General features: G+C 37.2%; 1 protein-coding gene across 1 annotated transcript in view; it reads right to left on the bottom strand.

Moving 5' to 3' along the window:
• The window catches only part of nbeaa (neurobeachin a), an 849,844-nt gene that overhangs the window by 421,692 nt on the left and 409,207 nt on the right, over positions 1–18,945 (bottom strand). Inside the window, exons 36-37 of the mRNA XM_043692709.1 lie at positions 14,382–14,446; positions 6,769–6,877 (exon numbers count right to left, since the gene is read on the bottom strand). Coding sequence (XP_043548644.1) covers positions 6,769–6,877; positions 14,382–14,446 — 174 coding nt within the window. The remainder of the gene's footprint in view (positions 1–6,768; positions 6,878–14,381; positions 14,447–18,945) is intronic.

The raw sequence follows: 18,945 nt of genomic DNA, 5'->3' as shown, positions 1-18,945 counted from the left end.
CTTGCATAAATGCATTACCTCGCATTTGTCTGGATTGAAAACCATCTGCCACGTTTCTGCCCAACTCTCCAGTATATCTATATCCTTGTGTATTCTCTGACAGTCAGAGATATGGAAAAATTATTTCTGTCAGAAGTTAGTTTTTGAAATGCTCTTTCCTATTGAACAATGGCAGCTAACTCATTGAGTATATTTAAGGCTGCGTTAGATGTTATGAAGGACTCTCCCCTCGCCTGAGATGAGGTGACCCTCAGATTAAACCCTCAGGGATTAGAGCACTATGTGGGAAAGGGGATGTTCTCTGTTGTACAGTGTGCCTAAACAGGAGGGATAACACCTCAGTCTGCAAATGTGTCCATGGGGCATGGACAACAGAACTGGTGCTCTATCAGTACGGGAACAGAAATCCCTGAATTGGTCAGTTTAGCTTTAATTGGCCAGAAGTGTATATACAACCCAATGTCTCCTCTGCTGATAAAATACCAATGCAGGCTGGTAGGCAATGGTACTATCATAGCATCTGATTTTATCACACCCTGTCTGCTCCTGTACAAGTGTTATAATACCACCATAGGTAAAAAGTGAAATAAATAGATAGAAATAGTGTCAGAAAGATTGGCTGTACTTTATAAATCACCAAGACAAGATAAGATATATCCAAGGAGGAAAGAAAGGGTGATTATTATGGAACTACTAACCATCACCTTTCAGCTTTCCTTAGATACAGAAACAGTGCCTGAAGAATGGAGAATTTCAAATTTTACATTCTAAGACAAAAATGATTCCAAGGGTAAATACAACTATAACCTATTCAGTTTAATATTAGTAGTGATAAAGCATTTAGAAAAGGTAACCCCAGAAAAAATCAACAGAGATAAGTCAGGATGAACAAAAAGAAAAGTCAACACAGACTTGTGAAAGTAAAATCAAGCTTAATGCATATAAATGAGTATTTTAACAAAGAGTATCAGATCAGTCATGATTCTACGAAATGACAAGCAAAATTGAGATGTAAACGATGTACTCCTGTTCCTATGGTATAATGCAGTTAATATGATGGATCCAAGTACAAAAACTTCCAAAAGGTGGTTGCATAACTTCATAGTATTGTCTTCAAAGTTATGCCATGGAATAAGATGAATTACAAATGTACTAGTTGAATATTGAGAGTAGTGGTAAATGTTTGTTTTTTTTGAAGTGGAGAAAAGATAGTAAAGATTCAAGTACTGTAGCAGTGCACTTGCTGCAAGACATAGACAACATTAGAATGTGCACTGATGAGTGACAAGTAACATTCACACCATATAAATGCCAGATAATGTTGATCTGTGTCGAGATAGAACCTAACCCTCTCCTCTGGGCGTTTAATACCACTCCCATCAATGAATTCTGTCATTAACATCCAGGGGTGAAAAATTGACCAGAAACTTAACTGAACCAGCCACATAAATATCTTGGCTAAGAATTGGTTAGAGGTTGGAGTGCGGCAGCAAGTAACTCATCACTTTAGTCACCAAAACCTGTTACAACCCACACTTTAGTTCATACTCTCGACTTGTATGGATTAATCCATCTCCAAAAACAGTCATGAACCTTAGTACAATCCAGGACCAATTAGCCCATTTAACTGGCATTCTATTCACCATCTTCAATGTTCATTTCCTCTACTACCTCTGCATAATGAAGCAATGAGTACCATCTACAAGATGCATTACAATGGCTCATCAAGCCTCTTTCAATAGCACCTTTCAAACCTGAAACCTCTACCACCTGAAGGAGGGCAGGTCTTAAATGAAAACAATACCAGTTGCAAGTCTTCCTCAAGCCACACGACAGATTGGTTTCAAATATTGCTATTCCTTCACTGTCACTAGGTCTAAAACCTGGAAGTCCCTTCCACAGAGCCCTGTGGATGTATCTACACTATAACTGTAATGGTTCAAGAAGGTGGCTATCACAGTTTTCAGGGTAATTAAGGACAGACAATAAACTCTGATCTTATCAGAAACGCTCATATCCCATTACAGGGAAAAAAAACTGTGGAGCTTCCTGGGATTAGTACCGTGACTACAACTTGTTTTTCTTGAAATTTACTAATGAACTGGATTTAGGTGTAAAGAGCATGACCTCAAATTTTGTAGATGATACAGAACTGTGAGAATAATAGTGATAGACTTCATGAGAACATGGACAGGATGTTGGAGTGAGCAGACCCTGATGAGATTTAACACAGAGAATTATCAAGTGATAAAATTTACTAAGAAGAAACAAGGAGAAATAATATAACATTAAATGGCTATTTATTGTGTGCTTCAACACAATACTGCTACCTGCACAGAGATACCAGTCTTGAGTATCACAAGCTGTAGATAACTGCACATTAACTCTCCAAGTTTGCTTGTTCCTTATCACTAAGTAACGCTCTCCTTTTGTTTTGATAAACTCACATATTCTTCTGCACATAGCCAGTTCTCAAATACAGCTCTCTAATACGTCGAAAAATTTCCGTCTTCACAGAATGTTCTAGGCTGGTGGCTTCTCTCTTACAATGTCAGAGTCATGTGATTAGTTAGATCACCGTAAATTATCTTGATCTACATTATCCCATAGTTTGCTTTTACTGTATTTATTTACACAGACGTTGTGCTGTCTGATGTCCTCATGGACATCATTTCACTACTTATAGCATCTCTCCCTAAAGTCCAAATATCTCAAGGTGAGATGATCTGGAAATATGACTGGATACCCTGATCTAGTGTAGTTATATCACTCTGTACATTGTCGAATATACTATCAGGAGAAAGTGAGGACTGCAGATGCTGGAGATCAGAGCTGAAAATGTGTTGCTGGAAAAGCGCAGCAGGTCAGGCAGCATCCAAGAAGCAGGACAATCGACGTTTCGGGCATGAGCCTTCCTGAAGAAGGGCTCATGCCCGAAACGTCGATTCTCCTGCTCCTTGGATGCTGCCTAATATACTATCAGCAAGGCTAACCTGCACTCTGTAAGAATCTTAGTCAGTTTCACTTCCTGTCTACAGAAAAGTGAATATCTTCTTATTCCTTCTGAGTATCTCTTCAGGCGTTCTGACAATATAAGATCACGATTGATCTGTTTCTTTGGTGATTATGACTTCTGACTTCCAGTTACTTAACTAGACTTTCAACCATAGCTTTGAGGTTGACAGAGTTTTTGTTTTATGTACCATCTCTACTTTTTGCTGCAGTATTTCTCTAGTTGTTTTAACTTCTCAAGACTACAAGAACTTATGTTTGGCTTAAAGTTGTGTTCTACACTTGGTTATCAGTTTTTAATCTTCCATTAATAATTTTACTGTTAAACCCTTATTATTCAATGGTTGTGCTGTAACCGATTTAATTCTCATTTGGACTTTTGCGCATTGGTGATGTCACAGTCCTGACAACTCTTTCTGCCCTTCCAGTTCACTGGGAAAGAGTGGATACCTTGTCATCCACTTGAAGTCTGTTTTCAAATGGAGTTTCCTGAAAACCTTGACCCAAATACTAATTCTTCCAGGAAACTATGTATCACAAAGATTCCTTTCATTGCTCTGATCACTGCTGTCTTTAAATTAAGTTTTGGTACTTCAATCTATCATTAATAATAGTTGACTAGAAGAAACTACATCTTCCCTCTAAATCTGAACAAATCTATTGCTGTCCATTCCCTGGCATTTTGGAAACTTGATGAAATAATAATCCCATATATATTTCAAAATGCCTGGACATAAAGAGTGTCGTGCTCTTGCTCTGTACTGTGAGATAACTCAATATGTACATGGAATCTCTATGATTTACCTTTAAAAAATGTTTGAGATAAACATTTTATGGTCATAGAATGACAAACCTTCCACTATTAAGTGTTATTTCAGTCTGTTTCAGCACTTGGTCTGCTGGACCATATTCAAACTGCCCTTGCAAAGAGATTTACCCAACCTTTGTATATTTCTTGTCAGATGTTTGAGGTGGGCAAAATTTGACTGAGTTTTCCATCAGTTACCACAGAGCCGTAGAATGAGCTTATTTTTTTCTACAAGACAACAATCTTTGTCTGGTCAGTAACCTACCACATCAAAGATCAATGTGCAAGAGATGTAGGGATTGTATATTAGTATGGATAAAGTTAGTAAACTAAAATAAAGCAGCGAAGAGATAAATTAGTCTTTATTAATAGATAAGCTGTAACCAGTGGAATGTCATTGGAATTCAGTTACTTACAATCTACAACAGTGATTTGAAGGAAGAATCAAATATATTGCAACTAAAGTTGTTACTGACACGAAAATGGGTAAGCAAATAATTGAAATTGCCAAGAGGAGTTTGAAAATCTGCAAAGAGACATAGGAAGTTTAGGTGAACATGCAAAAGCTTAGCAGATGGAGTATAAAGAGGGAGAATGCGCTCAAGTTCTGAACAGGAGTCATATGGGACTCAAAATGTTAACTCTGTAGATGTTGCCAGACCTGCTCAGTTTCTCCAGCATCTGCAGTATTGGGATGTATTCAAATGTGCTCTTATCCATATTTTTCAGGAAGATTAGGAAAGCAGCATGTTATTTAAATGGAGAGAATTTGGAGAACGGGTGGTAGAGATGGATCTTGGTTTTCTGATACCCGAATCAGAAAGTTAGTATGTGTGTACAACAAATGATTGGGAAGGTAAATGGAATTTTGTTCTCTATTGTAAGTGTAATGGAGTAGAAAAACAGGGAAGTTTAACTGTAGTTGTAAAAGACCTTAGTGAAACCATATATGGAGCATTTGTACAGTTGGTCTACTTATTTGGAAAGAAAAGAAGATTCAGTGCTTTAGAAGCAGGTCAGAGTAGGTTGAAACTTTATTGCTGGAACAGCACAGTAGGTCAGGCAGGGGCCTTGGAGAGAAGTGAGGGGGGAGGTGTGGGCGCACGTGTTGCACCTCCTGCGGTTGCAAGGGAAGGTGCCGGGAGTGGTGGAGTAGGTTCCCTTGAGTCATTCCTGGAACAAAGAGCTTAATTTATGAAGAAAAGCTGAATAACTTCGGCCCATACTCACTGGAACGAAGAATAATAAGGTGATCTTATCGAAACATGTACGATTTTGAGGAGACTGGAAAAGCTGGATACTAAAAGGATTTTTTTTCTATGTGGGGGGTCTACAAGACGAAGATTAAGAATAAGAGGTCTCTTTCTTAAGACAGAGATTACAAGAATTCTTTTCTCAGAGGATCATTAGAGAGAGAAATTCTCTTACCCAGAGGCTGGAGGAGGTTGGGTCTTTACATTTACTTATAGCTTAGTTGTATCAATTTTTATTGACAACAGAGTCAGGGAGTATTGATGGGTAGATTTACAGCATTTAAGAAATAGTGGGATGAAGGAACAGGTTAGAAAGACATACTTTGAGTACAAGGAGACTTGTGCGAAGTAGAAACATCATACAGACAAGTTAGACCCAATTGTTTTCTGCACTGTATTTAACTTTGTATCATAATAATTCAGAACAAGCACTGATGTAAAAGGCAAAGTTGCCAAAGTCCTACCAGACCACATAGTCACTCTCTCATCGAGAGACAATGGGTGGTGGTTTAACCTGAGGATCACCATACCTCAGGCGAAGGGAGAGATGGAGAAGGAGAGTCCTTCATGGTGACTTCAGTTGGTGCAGGAACTGGACCTAATCTATTTCATAAATCAGCCATCCAGTTAAGTGAACAAACTGAAGTAAACACCATAAACACTAGAACCACTTAAAAAGTCAGACAGGACTTGTGAATAAGAAATAAAGGGCTAACATTTAAGCTCATGTTCTTTCATTTTAAGATTAACATTTCAGGTTGATGTTAGGTACAGTTAAGTTCTCAGCACAGATTATGCCTTTTTTCAGTGTGTTTCCTGGATTCGCTATTTTTCTTTCAGATTTCGAACATTTGCATTTTGTTCTAGTTGTCACACATTATTGCAGAAGCACAGTTTAGTCAACTTGTTCTGCCTTACATACATAATGCCTGAAGATAGTCTTTTCATGAAAATATGAATCACTTGAAATTAATTCCATGTTATTAGCTTTTGTCAAAATTAGTTTTTGGTTAGGCAAAAGAAAGGTATAAATGTTCCATTAAACTGACAGACAGTCACTCCAGACCCGCAATTTGAAATAAATTTAGCACATAATTTAAAGCTGTACAAGTAAACTATCTGCATTTATCCAGGAAATGAGATATGACATCAGCAGTCACTCAGAAAATTTATTTTGACTTTTGATTTAAAAGGGCAATACAATGGGCAAAATGTCCCTTCATTCTTTTAAATAAAGAATTCAATATTTGCTCCAGTGTCTCGCAGCTCACCTTTTGTGAGCTGCGAGACACTGACAAGTGTCAAAATATTGTCACTGCTTTTGCCTACTACTGCACATACAGTATTTAAGCAATTCTTCAAAGTCAAAAATATGTGAACTAAAAAAAAATTAAAGATGTCATACCTTTGAAATGTTTGGAATATTTCTAGTCATTAATTGCAATATGTCCATCTGATTGGTTTCAGATCTGATCATTCAACGGATTGTTCAGAGTTTGACAAAGGGGTTTCATCAAAATCATACAAGAATACATGAAGTAGACTATCACTCAGACTATTTTGGAGTAAATTTTGTACAAGGTTTGAATTATTAAGATTAAAGCGTTTCTATATGCGGTGAAACAACTGATGTATTTAGTTTTCAAATTGCATGACATTTATCTTGAAATAAAAAAGCATCTAAAACAAACTTACCTCAAATTCTGCATGCTTATGCACATCTTCTGCCCTCTGTCGATTCAGAATGAACTCTGCCTCATTAGCCACTCTAACTATGTGGTCCTTCATGGCATGGCATAACAACCTTTAAAAAATGGAGAATATCACAAGTCTTCCTTAAATCTAACATGCTTGACAATGCTACTTTGTTTGAAGAACAGACATATATTTCGCGCACAACTGCCTCTATACAGTACATACACTCACTAAACTCAGAGATTGTTCAGTACAGTACAAATCAAATCTCTCTTTGATATAGAAATTATGACTGTTGATAGATATATGGTGAGATGGTAGCTTACCGCTAATAGCAGCGGCCCAGACTAATGATTCGAGGACATGGATTCAAATCTCACCATGCAGCTGATAGAAGTTGAATTTAATTAACGAAAATAAAAATCTTGACTATAAACCTAATCTCAGTAATGTGACCATGAAACTAACATCAAGTTAACTGATGCTATTTAGAGAGGGAAATCTGCCAATCCTTACCCAGTGTGGCCTTTGTGTGCCTCCACACCACGACAATGTAATTGACTCTTAACCTTATTCAGAAAAGACATAGCAAGCCACTTAGTTCAAAGGAATTAAGGTTGGACAACAAAATCTGCCCTTGGTAGTGATGCATTCATTCGATGACAGAATAAAAAAAAGCTAAATATATTTCACTAGCAGATCATGCTTTCTTGATAATTTTGAATTATTCTTTAAAAGTGTTGAATTAAACAACTGTTTAATAGGCTAATTTTAAGTAGAATACACATTTTTCATGATTAACAACATTCATTGTTGGAAACAAGTATTTTATGATCGAATAAACATTAAGAAAACCAGAAGAAAAAAAAAGTCCCTTTCAGATACATGGGGAGATAAATTGTGTGATGTTACTTCCAGAAAGATCAAGAATGAATAGTTAAAAAGTACTGGACAATCATTAATGACACTGAAAAATTATCAAATGGCATATGCTAGAAAACTGAGTTTCAGAATCTTAATTGTAGTTGTTTTTAAAAAGAATCCAGATTTTCTAATATACACATTTGTCATTTGATACATCTCTTTATTCCAACAACTTTTAACTGATCTTATTCTTACTTTATTCCAGGAAAATAACTCTTACAGTGTAGAGATTATACACAATTTTACACACCATTAAACATACATTGTTATAATTATGAAGGTGCATTTTTTTATCCCTTTAATGATGCTGATCCTAATTTTTGGTCAACCAAAGCACTTAAACCACCGCACATACATCAACTGTTTATGCGCTGTTAATTGTAGACAACTACATCATTAAATTCTTAATCCATGATTAATCTACAATTCTTTCTTGGTGATTAGAATGATTACCTTTCTTTTTCATTCTATCTGAAAACTCTGTTGTAATTACCATGTTGAAAATATGCATACAGTGCAAGATTATTAAAGTGAATCAATTTAAAACAGAATTTTTGTGATATTAAAACTGAAAAGGTCATATTGACCAGTTGATTTATCAATCATGTCATAGTAAAATTTTAAATAGTGAAACAAACTATATATATATTCATTTTTATGAATATATGACTATATTCATGACTATAACTGAACTGGAATGAGCTGCTGTAACTTGAATACCATAAATGTTTTGCACAAATTGGAAATTGAATCCTACATACCAAGCTATACAATACAATGCTGGTATTTGAAAACATGAAGAGAGAGAATTTGAGACTAAATGGCAGCAAGAATCTTTTAAATTAAGGGCATTCTGCCTGGCAGGAACACAACCAAAGGGTTGTTGAGTGTTTAAAAAAAAACGAAGTGGCAAGATCAGCAGACTGAAGACATCCAGAATTTACAAACAGAAAGCAGACTTCTTTCCCTCCATATGGGGAGAAAAACAGAAAATCCAGAAAGCTTTAAAGGAAGAATTCATTCTAGAAAAGACCTAAGCTTACCTGATCAACCATCAAAACAAAGGATGACTGTCACCCTACAGCTAACAGCATTTCAGCATCACAAAAATCAAAAGAACCGAGAGAGAAGTAACTTTCCACTCTGTAGTCTGAACTTTTGATTTTTGGAATTTTGTTTACCTTGTATATATTCTTACCACTTATAGTATATACCACCTATAGTACTACCTATAGATAAACTGGTTATCTTTTGTATGTCTCAATCTTGAGTGTGGAGGTGGGTTCCTGAAGGATTACAGTTTAATTGGTACAAATTAGAAATCCTTTCTTTCTCATGCTCTTGCTAAAGAGCAATGTGTTACAAAAATAGAGGGTTTTTTTCCCTGATACAGAAGAAAACATGGTGTGAATTGCTTTTGTCCCAAACAGCACTTAGTTAAGCAAATTGTTCACTTTGGTGGTCTCAGTGAAATTTTGTACATTTTGTAACAGCTTGTGGTACATTCGAGCACAAATATTGGTGCATTCTTCCCAGTTAAATCATAACAATAAACACAAGGACTGTTACGGACCTTTGTCTCATTACTGTGTAACTTTGATAAAATCTAATTGCACATATATTTAGGAACTTCACTGCGCAAATTTTAAATTAATGGATATTCTTCTTGTTGCTCTATGAAATGTCTTACCACTGTTTTGGATGCATACTTTAAAATATAATTACCTTCATAAACTCTTTATGGTTTTTAGTTCAGAATTTGCCATTTCATTTAGAATCAGAAGAAATATTTGAACGTAGATTTTAAAATGAATAAAGAATAAATCTCCCTGCTTATAGATCACATGAAGTCTAGAGCAATAATTAATAATTGGACGTATGTTAATATGTTAGTTAAAATTATTAGCCATTGACTGCTGTACCTTGGACAGTAACTTGCTCAAGTGATTCTGCACTAATAGGCTGTCACCTACTGTAAAACACACAACACATATTCCTAAGAGATGGAGAAGCAGATCCATTTACAGCCAAAGCTCCCTTTATCCTTCTTTTGAAACATCCCTGTTTCAGCAATTGTCACAAATGAAATGAACAAATTAATGATAATACATTTTTCAGTTAAGGGAAGAGTAAATAAAAAAAAAATACTGATGGAATGTGGGCATCGTTAGATAGCCCAACATTTATCGCTCATTTGTAATTGCCCAGGGGTTAGTGGCATTGAACAGCCTTCTAGATAATGTAGTCCTTTGGGCTTATGAATACCCAGAATACTGTTCGGCAGAGTGTTCTAAGATACAGCCCCAATAACAGTACAGGAACTGTGATATACTTCCAATTTAAGACAGTGGCTTGGAGGAGGACTTGCATTTGATGGTGCTGCTACAACTATTGCACTTGGCATTTCAGGATACAAAGGTCAGGGGTTTAGAAGATGCTGTCAAAGGAGTCCTGATAAGTTAAAATAATTAAGCAAGTAGATGGTACACACTGCTACCACTGTGTGTCACTACTGAAGGTAATGAATTTTTGAGGTGGAGGTTGAGCTCCAATGAAACAAAATGCTTTGTCCTGGACAGTGTTGAGCTTCATGAATTGTTATGAAGTGGAAGTCGACCACCCCCCGCCCGGATGACTAAAACCGAAAAACCCAGAGAAGCTCACCTCACCTCATAATCTGTTGAACTAAGTATGACAAGCAGTATAACCTACCTCTCAACACCAGCACCCACCCCCCACCCCACCCTCACCAATCTGTTATAAAGTAGTGGTTAAATATAATGAAATCCTTTCACTCACTCTATAACCAACAGGTAACAATTTATCTAACTCCAACAGTGAACAAATTAGCAGAACGACTAACAACAAAACAATTCCCATCTAACTACCACTTATTCCTGAACAAACAAAATTCTAATGCTATGCTGTTCCAATCAATAGAAGTACCACTTACATGAAATACAATAAAAATTTAGTACTTAGTCTCTCGATATTACAACCAGAATACATCTTTAGGAATGCTCCAAGCCCTTTCCATTGATCTTCTTTCAGGAACGCCCCCTCCTTCGAATTCTTGTGTCAAGAATATTACCTAAGAGTGCTGCTGTACTTTTAGTCAGATGATGGTTACTCTGAGAGCTGAGAGCTAACCGCTTCAGATGGCAGTTTGCGCTCGAGTGACGTTCAAATGCTGTCTTCTTTTACACTCTTAATGACCTATTAATTTCTTTATTAGAATTGGTCCTTAGTCTCAGAGTGCCTAGTTTAAATTAATTGGCTAAATTTAAATATCTGTTGGCTTGTTAAAAATGCTGCATTGTCTGCTAACCTTGCTAATAGTATAGCCTTTTGATACAAATGCTTCAATTTGAGCACCTGCAAACTGGCAAGCTGCTGCCCACTCATGCATTTTTTTAATCTCTCAGCATAGAGAAAACACATCATCTTTTCAAGGAGTCATACACTCTTCTCCCCCCACCCCCTGCCCTCATCATTTTACAATATTCAAATTCTAATATCCTGCCTTCCAATCCACAAACACACTACCAAAACTCGCAACAGAATGTTGTTGAAGCTGCTCCCCATTCAGGCAAGTGGACATAGTCTATCACTTTTCTGACCTTTGATTTGTATGAGATAGCCAGACATTGGATAGACTGAAGATGATTTACTTGCTGCAGAATTCATGGGGTCTGACCTGCTCTTGTAGGCACAGTATTTATATGGCTTGTTCAGTTCAGTTTCTGGTGCATGGTAATACTAAGCATCAAGGGACATTGGATAGATTCTTTCCTGTTCGAGATAGTCATTGCCTGGCTTGTGAGACACAAATGTCACTTTCCATTTGTCAGCCCAAGCCAGGATGGTCCAGGCCTTGCTACATTTGAACATCTGAGGCGTTGAATATTGGAGCTAAACATTGCACAATCAGTAAATATCCCTATTTCTGTCTTAGGATGGAGGGAAAGCAGTCGATGAAACAATTGAAGATGGTTTGGCCGAGAATACTAAAGAAACTCCTGCAATGATGTTCTGGAACAGAGATGATCGACCTCTAACAACTACAATCATCTTCCTTTGTGTTCAAAAGACTCCAACCAGAAAATAGTTTATCCGATTCTCAAAAGTCCAGTTTTACAAAGGTACCTTAATACCAAACTCAATTGAACGTGTCGTTGATATAAAGGACAGTTCCTCATCTCCCATCTCTGCAATTCAGCTCTTTCAGCAACTGCAATGAAGTCAAGACCAAGTGGCCTCAGCAAAACCCAAACTGAGCATCAGTCAGCTTTTTGTGAGTGCCACTGAGAACACAGTCAATGACTGCTTCCATCATTGCTGATGTAGATTACAGTGACAGGGTAAAATTTGGGTGGCTTGGATTTGTTATGATTAGATGATTAGATTTCCTACAGTGTGGAAACAGGCCCTTCGGCCCAACAAGTCCACACCGACCCTCCGAAGAGCAACCCACCCAGACCTATTCCCCTGCACCTAACACTATGGACAATTTAGCATGGCCAGTTCACCTAACTTGCACATCTTTGGACTGTGGGAGGAAACCGGAGCACCCAGAGGAAACCCACGCAGAACATACCTGTGCAACTTTCTACAATGTCAGATAGATGCTAATGTTGCAACTATACTGAAACAGATTGGCTATGAATGCATTTTTAAAAATTGCTAAAGAAAAGCTAATCAAGTTAAGATTATTTTAAATTCACAATGATGAACTATTCTGTTACCGCCAAGGCAGGTGGTGTGTATTGTTGCTCTATTCCTAGTAATTTACAGGTCCTAACATTAAAGAAAAATACCTTTCCCAGTTACCAAGGTGGCCAATTAAATACTTTTGCTATAGAGGGTTTGAAATTTTTAAAAATGACCAGGTTTCTTAAAGAAATATAATTATTAAAAAAAGATAACATTTTAAATATTCAAATTTGATGCAATAATATGATGAGAGCATATAGTGAAAGTAAAAATGTTCAACCCTCTAAATAACCTAAAACACACAATCATATATACACTGTCTTTAGGAAATTATGAGATAAAAATGGATTTTTCCCTTCAGAGGTTCACATTACAGAAACACCATTTTCTGGCCATTAGACTTATTCTTGAAGTTTTGAACTACTTATATCTTGAAGTGAATTTTCTTAATTCTGTTGTTCTAATATTCTGGCATGTGTGGTAAAGTCACTGATCATGCAAGCTGTCTCTCAAGATATGACAAAGTTGCTCAGGAATACAATAATGAAAAGTCCTTGAATCTTTCTCCCATAAGAACAAATAGGGTGCTGCACTTTTTTTAGTAGACCCTCTCAATTTAATCAACAATCTGTCTTTTGATTCTGTACTCAAAAGGAGAATTTTTGTTCAGAAATAGGAGATCAGCGGTGAACCCTTGCTCACAGGATTCTTGTTCCAAAATAATTCAAAATATCAAAGCATTGTCCATTCAGTCACTGTTCAAACAGTTCCAGCAGGAGTCGAAAGCAATGTAACAGAAAAAATGGAAGCACTATTAAACCATTCTGCCCCTCAAGCTTATCCAAACATTCAATAAAATCATAGCTAATTTGCTCCAGGCTTCAATTCTTCATATGTGCCAGGTCCTCATAGTCCTCAATGCCTCAATATTTCAAAAATCTAACTACCATCTCTTTAAATAGTTTTAATTATGTAGCCTCCCTACCTCTCAAGAAAAGAAGTCTCAACATTCCCGTAGAGACAAGAAATTCCTTAGCATTTCGGTTTTAAATGAGTGTCCCCTTATTTTGGAGCCTGAGATTTTCCCACTAGTGAAAAAGCCTTCTCAACATCTACACTGTCAAGACCCATTGAATCTTTCATTTGCATCTCAATAAAACCATCTAAATTCTAATGAATGTAGGCCAAATCTGTTTAACCATTCTAGATTGGTAAAGCCTTTCCTCCCAGAATCATTTTGGTGATTCTCTTTTGAACTACCTCCAATGCTTATATTTCCTTTCTTAAGCATAGGGACCTACAGTACTCCATGCGCAGCCTCACCAACACCTTGTAAATTGTAATAAGACTTGCCTATTTTAAACTCCAACACCTTAGCAATAAAGACCAAACTTCCACATGCTTTCTTAATTATTTGCTGCATCTGTATGTTATTTTTTTTCTGTTTTATGCACAAGAACACCTGTAGTGTTACACTTTTTGGGAGTATCTCCACTTAAAAGAATAATCTGCTTTTTCATTCTTCCTACCAAAGTGCGTGACCTCACACTTTCCTACATTAAACTCCATCTGGCAAATTTTTGCCTACTTACTCAACCTATCTATATCTCTTACAGATTCTTTACGTCCTCACCAGATCAAGCGTTCCCACCTATTTTGGTATCTGCAGCAAACTTCGATACATAACATTGTCCTTTCCTCCAAGTTGTTAATACAGATAATAGATAATTGAGGCCCTAGTGGCACCCCACTAATGAAATCTTCTCAACTTGGGAAAAACAGCAATTCATCCCAACTCTATATTTTGTGTGGTAACCAATCCACAATCCATGTTAATACATTACCCACAAAACGATGAGCTACCATCTTGTGCAATATCTTTTTTTTTTGGCAACTCATTAAATGCCTTCCAAAAATCCAAAATACACTACCAGTACTCCATGTCACAGCAAAAGGGAGGCATTAAACTTAGTTACCTTCCTTCATTGATGAGTTCAATAAATGCCAATCCTGCATTCTTCTGAATAGAATTCTGCCATTCCTGGAAAAACAGACCAAAACAATATGTTACTTCATAAAACTACTTGAAATGTTTATAACAAATTTGTACAGGGCATAATCCTAAAGACAAGCCATAGCTAAAATATTTCAGAATTTCTATACCGAAATTAGAGGTTTCCAACATAAAATTCTACTACCTACAATTGATATACTGATTTTAAAAATCCGTTTAAACTCACAAATGCTTAAAATTGAATTACTTCCTCAACTGAAGTTGTGTCTTATTCTTTTCTTAAATTTTATTGATATGTATTTATACGTTCAATACCCATGCATTGCTAAAGGGGGTGACTTAAGAATGTCTGCAGGAAGAATTGCTTTAAGGTAAGAAAGCAACATAAAGCATTTAATGGGATTGTTTCCTTACAGAAAACAGCACTCTTAGCAGCTGCAAAAAAACTTGCACAGACAAAGCATCTTTTGTATAGAAACAAAACACTCTAGAATTGTTTAATGTACACCTATTTAAATAATGCATGTTAACAGCCAAATAATGAAAGTTCAGTTGGGAAACTTGGGCAACAAATGGATCTCAATAGGATTTTAATGAGGATAGGGCTGTGGGCAAGTAGAATGATATTGAAAAAGATTTCCAGTGTAGAACAGTTGGATCAAGTCACAACACAACATGTGAAAAGGAAATTCAAAGGAGGTCAGATATGAAACAATGGAAAATTCAGGGAGGCGTGATAGCAGCATAAAGAGATACAGAACAAGGCCATGAAGAAATTTAAGCCCAAGGCTGAAACTATCAAATTGGAAATAATGAAGTACCAGGTGCACAGCAGAATGATAGGCCAATGGTATTTTGGACAGAAACACAGAATTGAACTTTTGTTGAGTTAAAGGTTATGGAGAGTCATAGAATGGACAGGTCCGCTAAACATTGGAATCATTGAAAATGGAAGTGGCAAATACTTGAGACTTTTAGTAACAAATGAGCTGGCTTAGGTGCAGAATTAACCAATTTTATGGAGGTATAGAAACATAATAAATTTAGAGCTCAAAAGGAAACTACTCAACACATCATTCCTGCCTTGGTTAAGAAAAGAGCTTTCCAATCCAATTCCACTGACCGACTCTTGGTAGCAGCCCTGAATTCTCTGGCACTTCAAGTGTATATCTAAGTATTTCCAAAGAAAGCAACCCCAGTTTAGCGGATTCAATCCTTTTTCATAGCTAAAATTCTTCATTCTCAGGAATGTCCTCACTACCTCTTTAGTGTGACCATATCATTTGTGTAATGAGACGATCATAACTGCATGCAGCACTTTAGCTGAACCCAACTAGTATACAATACTATTCTAACGTCCCTCTTATAACGTCATGTTTCAACTAAGAAGATATATAGTATTATTTCCAAAGTAGTTTTCTATGTGCCCAGCTTTCAGTGGATGTGCCCTCTCGCCCCTCAGTTCCTGTACACTTTACAGTATTTTACTATTTACTGTGTATTGCTTTAAATTGTTTTCCCTCTCTAAATGCATCATTTCATACTTCTCCAGATTGAATTCTATTTGCCACTTTTCTGGCAATCATAATAGTCTTTTGATATCTTTCTAGAGTCCTCAACTTTCTTCGTCAATCTTACCATCAATCTCACATACTTTATGTAAATGAGTAACTTATTAATCATGCTTCCAGATTTTGAGTGTAAATGTATACTGAGAAAGCAAGAGACATGGAACTATGCCTTGTATAACCTAAATGGAAACATCATCCAGTCACTAAAAAGATGTGATAACCATTAGCTTTGCTTCCTTTACATAATTAATACTGAATATAACTTGCGATTTCCCATGGATGCTTAATTTTCTGATTAGTCTGCAGGTTGGTACGTTGTCAAAAGTAATGCTAAAATTCATGAAAACTACATCCAAACATGCGACCATCTTCAACCCGCATTACCTTCTCAAAAAATTAAATCATCATTCAGACATCTTTTACAAGTCCATACTATTTCCTGCCTTTTGAAACGTATAATTAATACTGTCTCTCAGAAATAGTTCCCTTAATTTGCTATCACTGGGGGTTGATGGCCAGATCTTAAACTATTTGGTCTATTCCTTCATCTCTTTTTAAAAAGATACATTGTTAAAAGTTCACCACAGGAGACCAATTAGCCTGTCGAATTCATGCTCACTTTCTGCAAGCATCACTTACTTAGAGTCATACAGCATGGCAACTGGCTCTTCAAACCAACTCATTAATGCCAACCAAGTTTCTTAAACTGAGCTAGCCCCATTCACCTGAATATCCCACAAAACCTTTCGTATCCATGTACCTGTTCAACTGTCTTAGTCCCATGCTCCCTTACATTTTCCTGTATCCCTAAAATTTTCTTCTCTTCCATTGTTTAACCAAATTGCCTTTTACCATCATGATTGAATTCAACTCCATCTGACTCTCGAGCATTGCAATCCAGACCACTCACTGCATAAATCTTACTCACCAGATCAATCGTGGGAGAGAAAACACCTACTGATTATCATATACCACTCTCAATCAGCTGAAGAATTAGTAATCCTCCATGTTAAATAGCTTGGAGGAAGCACTGAGGAAGGCAAGGACACAAAATATACTCTGGCCCACCAAGCATGGCTCAGCAGTAGCTGCAATGGTTGTATCCTAAAAGGTGTTGCAGCTAGAATTGGTCTGTGGTAGGTGGTGAGGGAATCAGTAAGATTGAAAACATACTAATCCTCATTCTCACCGGTCTGCCTACCGCAGATGCACTGGTCCATTACAGGATCAGTAAAAGTGACCACTGCACAGTCCTTGAGGAGATAAAGTACCGCCTTCACATTGATAATTCCTTATAATTGTGTTGCGTGGCACTATCATTGTGCTAAATGGGATAATCTTCAAACAGATTTGATAACTTAAGACTGAGCATCTGTGGGACACTAAACTATCAACTGCAGCAGAATCGTATTGCCACAGATTATGCAGCTCATGGCCCAGCATATCTCCCATTGTATTATTACTGTCAAGACTTAGAATCAGCCCTGATTCAATGTAGAGTGCAGGAGGGCATGCAAGCAGCGACACCAGGCATACCTAAAATTGAGGCGTCAACCTGGTGAAGCTACACAACAGGACTACTTGCATGCCAAACAGCATAAGCAGCAAGTGACTGACAGAACTAAGTGAGTCCTCAACTAACAGATGACATCTAAACTCTGCTGTCTTGGCACACCCAGTCATGAATGGTAGTGGACAATTTAACAATGCACTGGAGGAAGCAGTTCTTTAAATAACCCCACCCTCAATGAAAGAGTCCAGCACATCAGTGCAAAAGATTAGGCTGAAGCATTTGCAACAATCTTCAACCAGAAATGCTGAACGGATGATGCATAATGGCCTTCTCCAGAGGTCACCAGCATCACTGGTTACAGTTTGGATCAAATTGCATCACTCTAAATGCTATCAAGAAACAGCATGCATATGCTGAGGGTCGTGACAATATTTTAATAACAGTATTGAAGATATGACCCAGAATTTGCCGCATCCGAACCAAGCTGTTCCAATACAACTACAACACTGGCATCGACCTGATAATGTACCCAGCTATGTCGTATATGTAAAGCGTAGTCATATAAAACCCAGCCACTTACCACCACATCAGTTTACTCTCAATAAGGTGATGTGGGAGGAGATGTCATCAACAATGAGATTTAAAAAAAACCTGCTTTGCCAACATCCAGCTTGGATTCCACAAGAGCCTTTCAGATCCAGACCTCATCATAGCCTTGGTTCAAACATGGACAGAAGAGCTAAATTCCAGAGGTGAGGTGAGAATGACTACCCTTTCCATCATGCTGCATTTGACCAAATGTGGCATAAATTAGCCATAGAAAAACTGGATTTAATGGGATTGACAGGAAAACCTCTCGACTGGTTTGAGTCACACCTGGCACAAAGGAAGGTGGTTGCGATTACTCGAACTCTGTCAACTCAGGTAAAGGGACGGCTGGAAAATGGCAAGCCTTCAGAAATGAGATAACAAGAATCCAGAGAAAGTATATTCCTGTCAGGGTGAAAGAGAAGGCTGGTTGGTATAGGGAATGCTGGATAACTAAAGAAATGGAGGGCTTGGTTAAGAAACAGAAGGAAGCATATGTCAGGTACAGACAGGATAGATCGAGTGAATCCTTAGAAGAGTTTAAAAGTAGGAGTATATTTAAAGAGGGAAATCAGGAGGTCAAAACGGGGACATGAGATAGCTTTGGCAAATAGAATTAAGGAGAATCCAAAAGGCTTTTACAAATATATCAAGGACAAAAGGGTAACTAGAGAAAGAATAGGGCCCCTCAAAGATCAGCAAGGCGGCCTTTATGTGGAACCACAGAAAATGGGGGAGATACTAAATGAATATTTTGCATCAGTATTTACTGTGGAAAAGGATATGGAAGATATAGACTGTAGGGAAATAGATGGTGACATCTTGCAAAATGACCAGATTACAGAGGAGGAAGT

Source organism: Chiloscyllium plagiosum, chromosome 6 (genome assembly GCF_004010195.1).
Source record: "Chiloscyllium plagiosum isolate BGI_BamShark_2017 chromosome 6, ASM401019v2, whole genome shotgun sequence".
In the NCBI taxonomy this organism is placed as follows: Eukaryota; Metazoa; Chordata; class Chondrichthyes; order Orectolobiformes; family Hemiscylliidae; genus Chiloscyllium; species Chiloscyllium plagiosum.
Note: the sequence above shows the minus strand (reverse complement) of the source record. Positions and strands in the feature narration are given on the sequence as shown.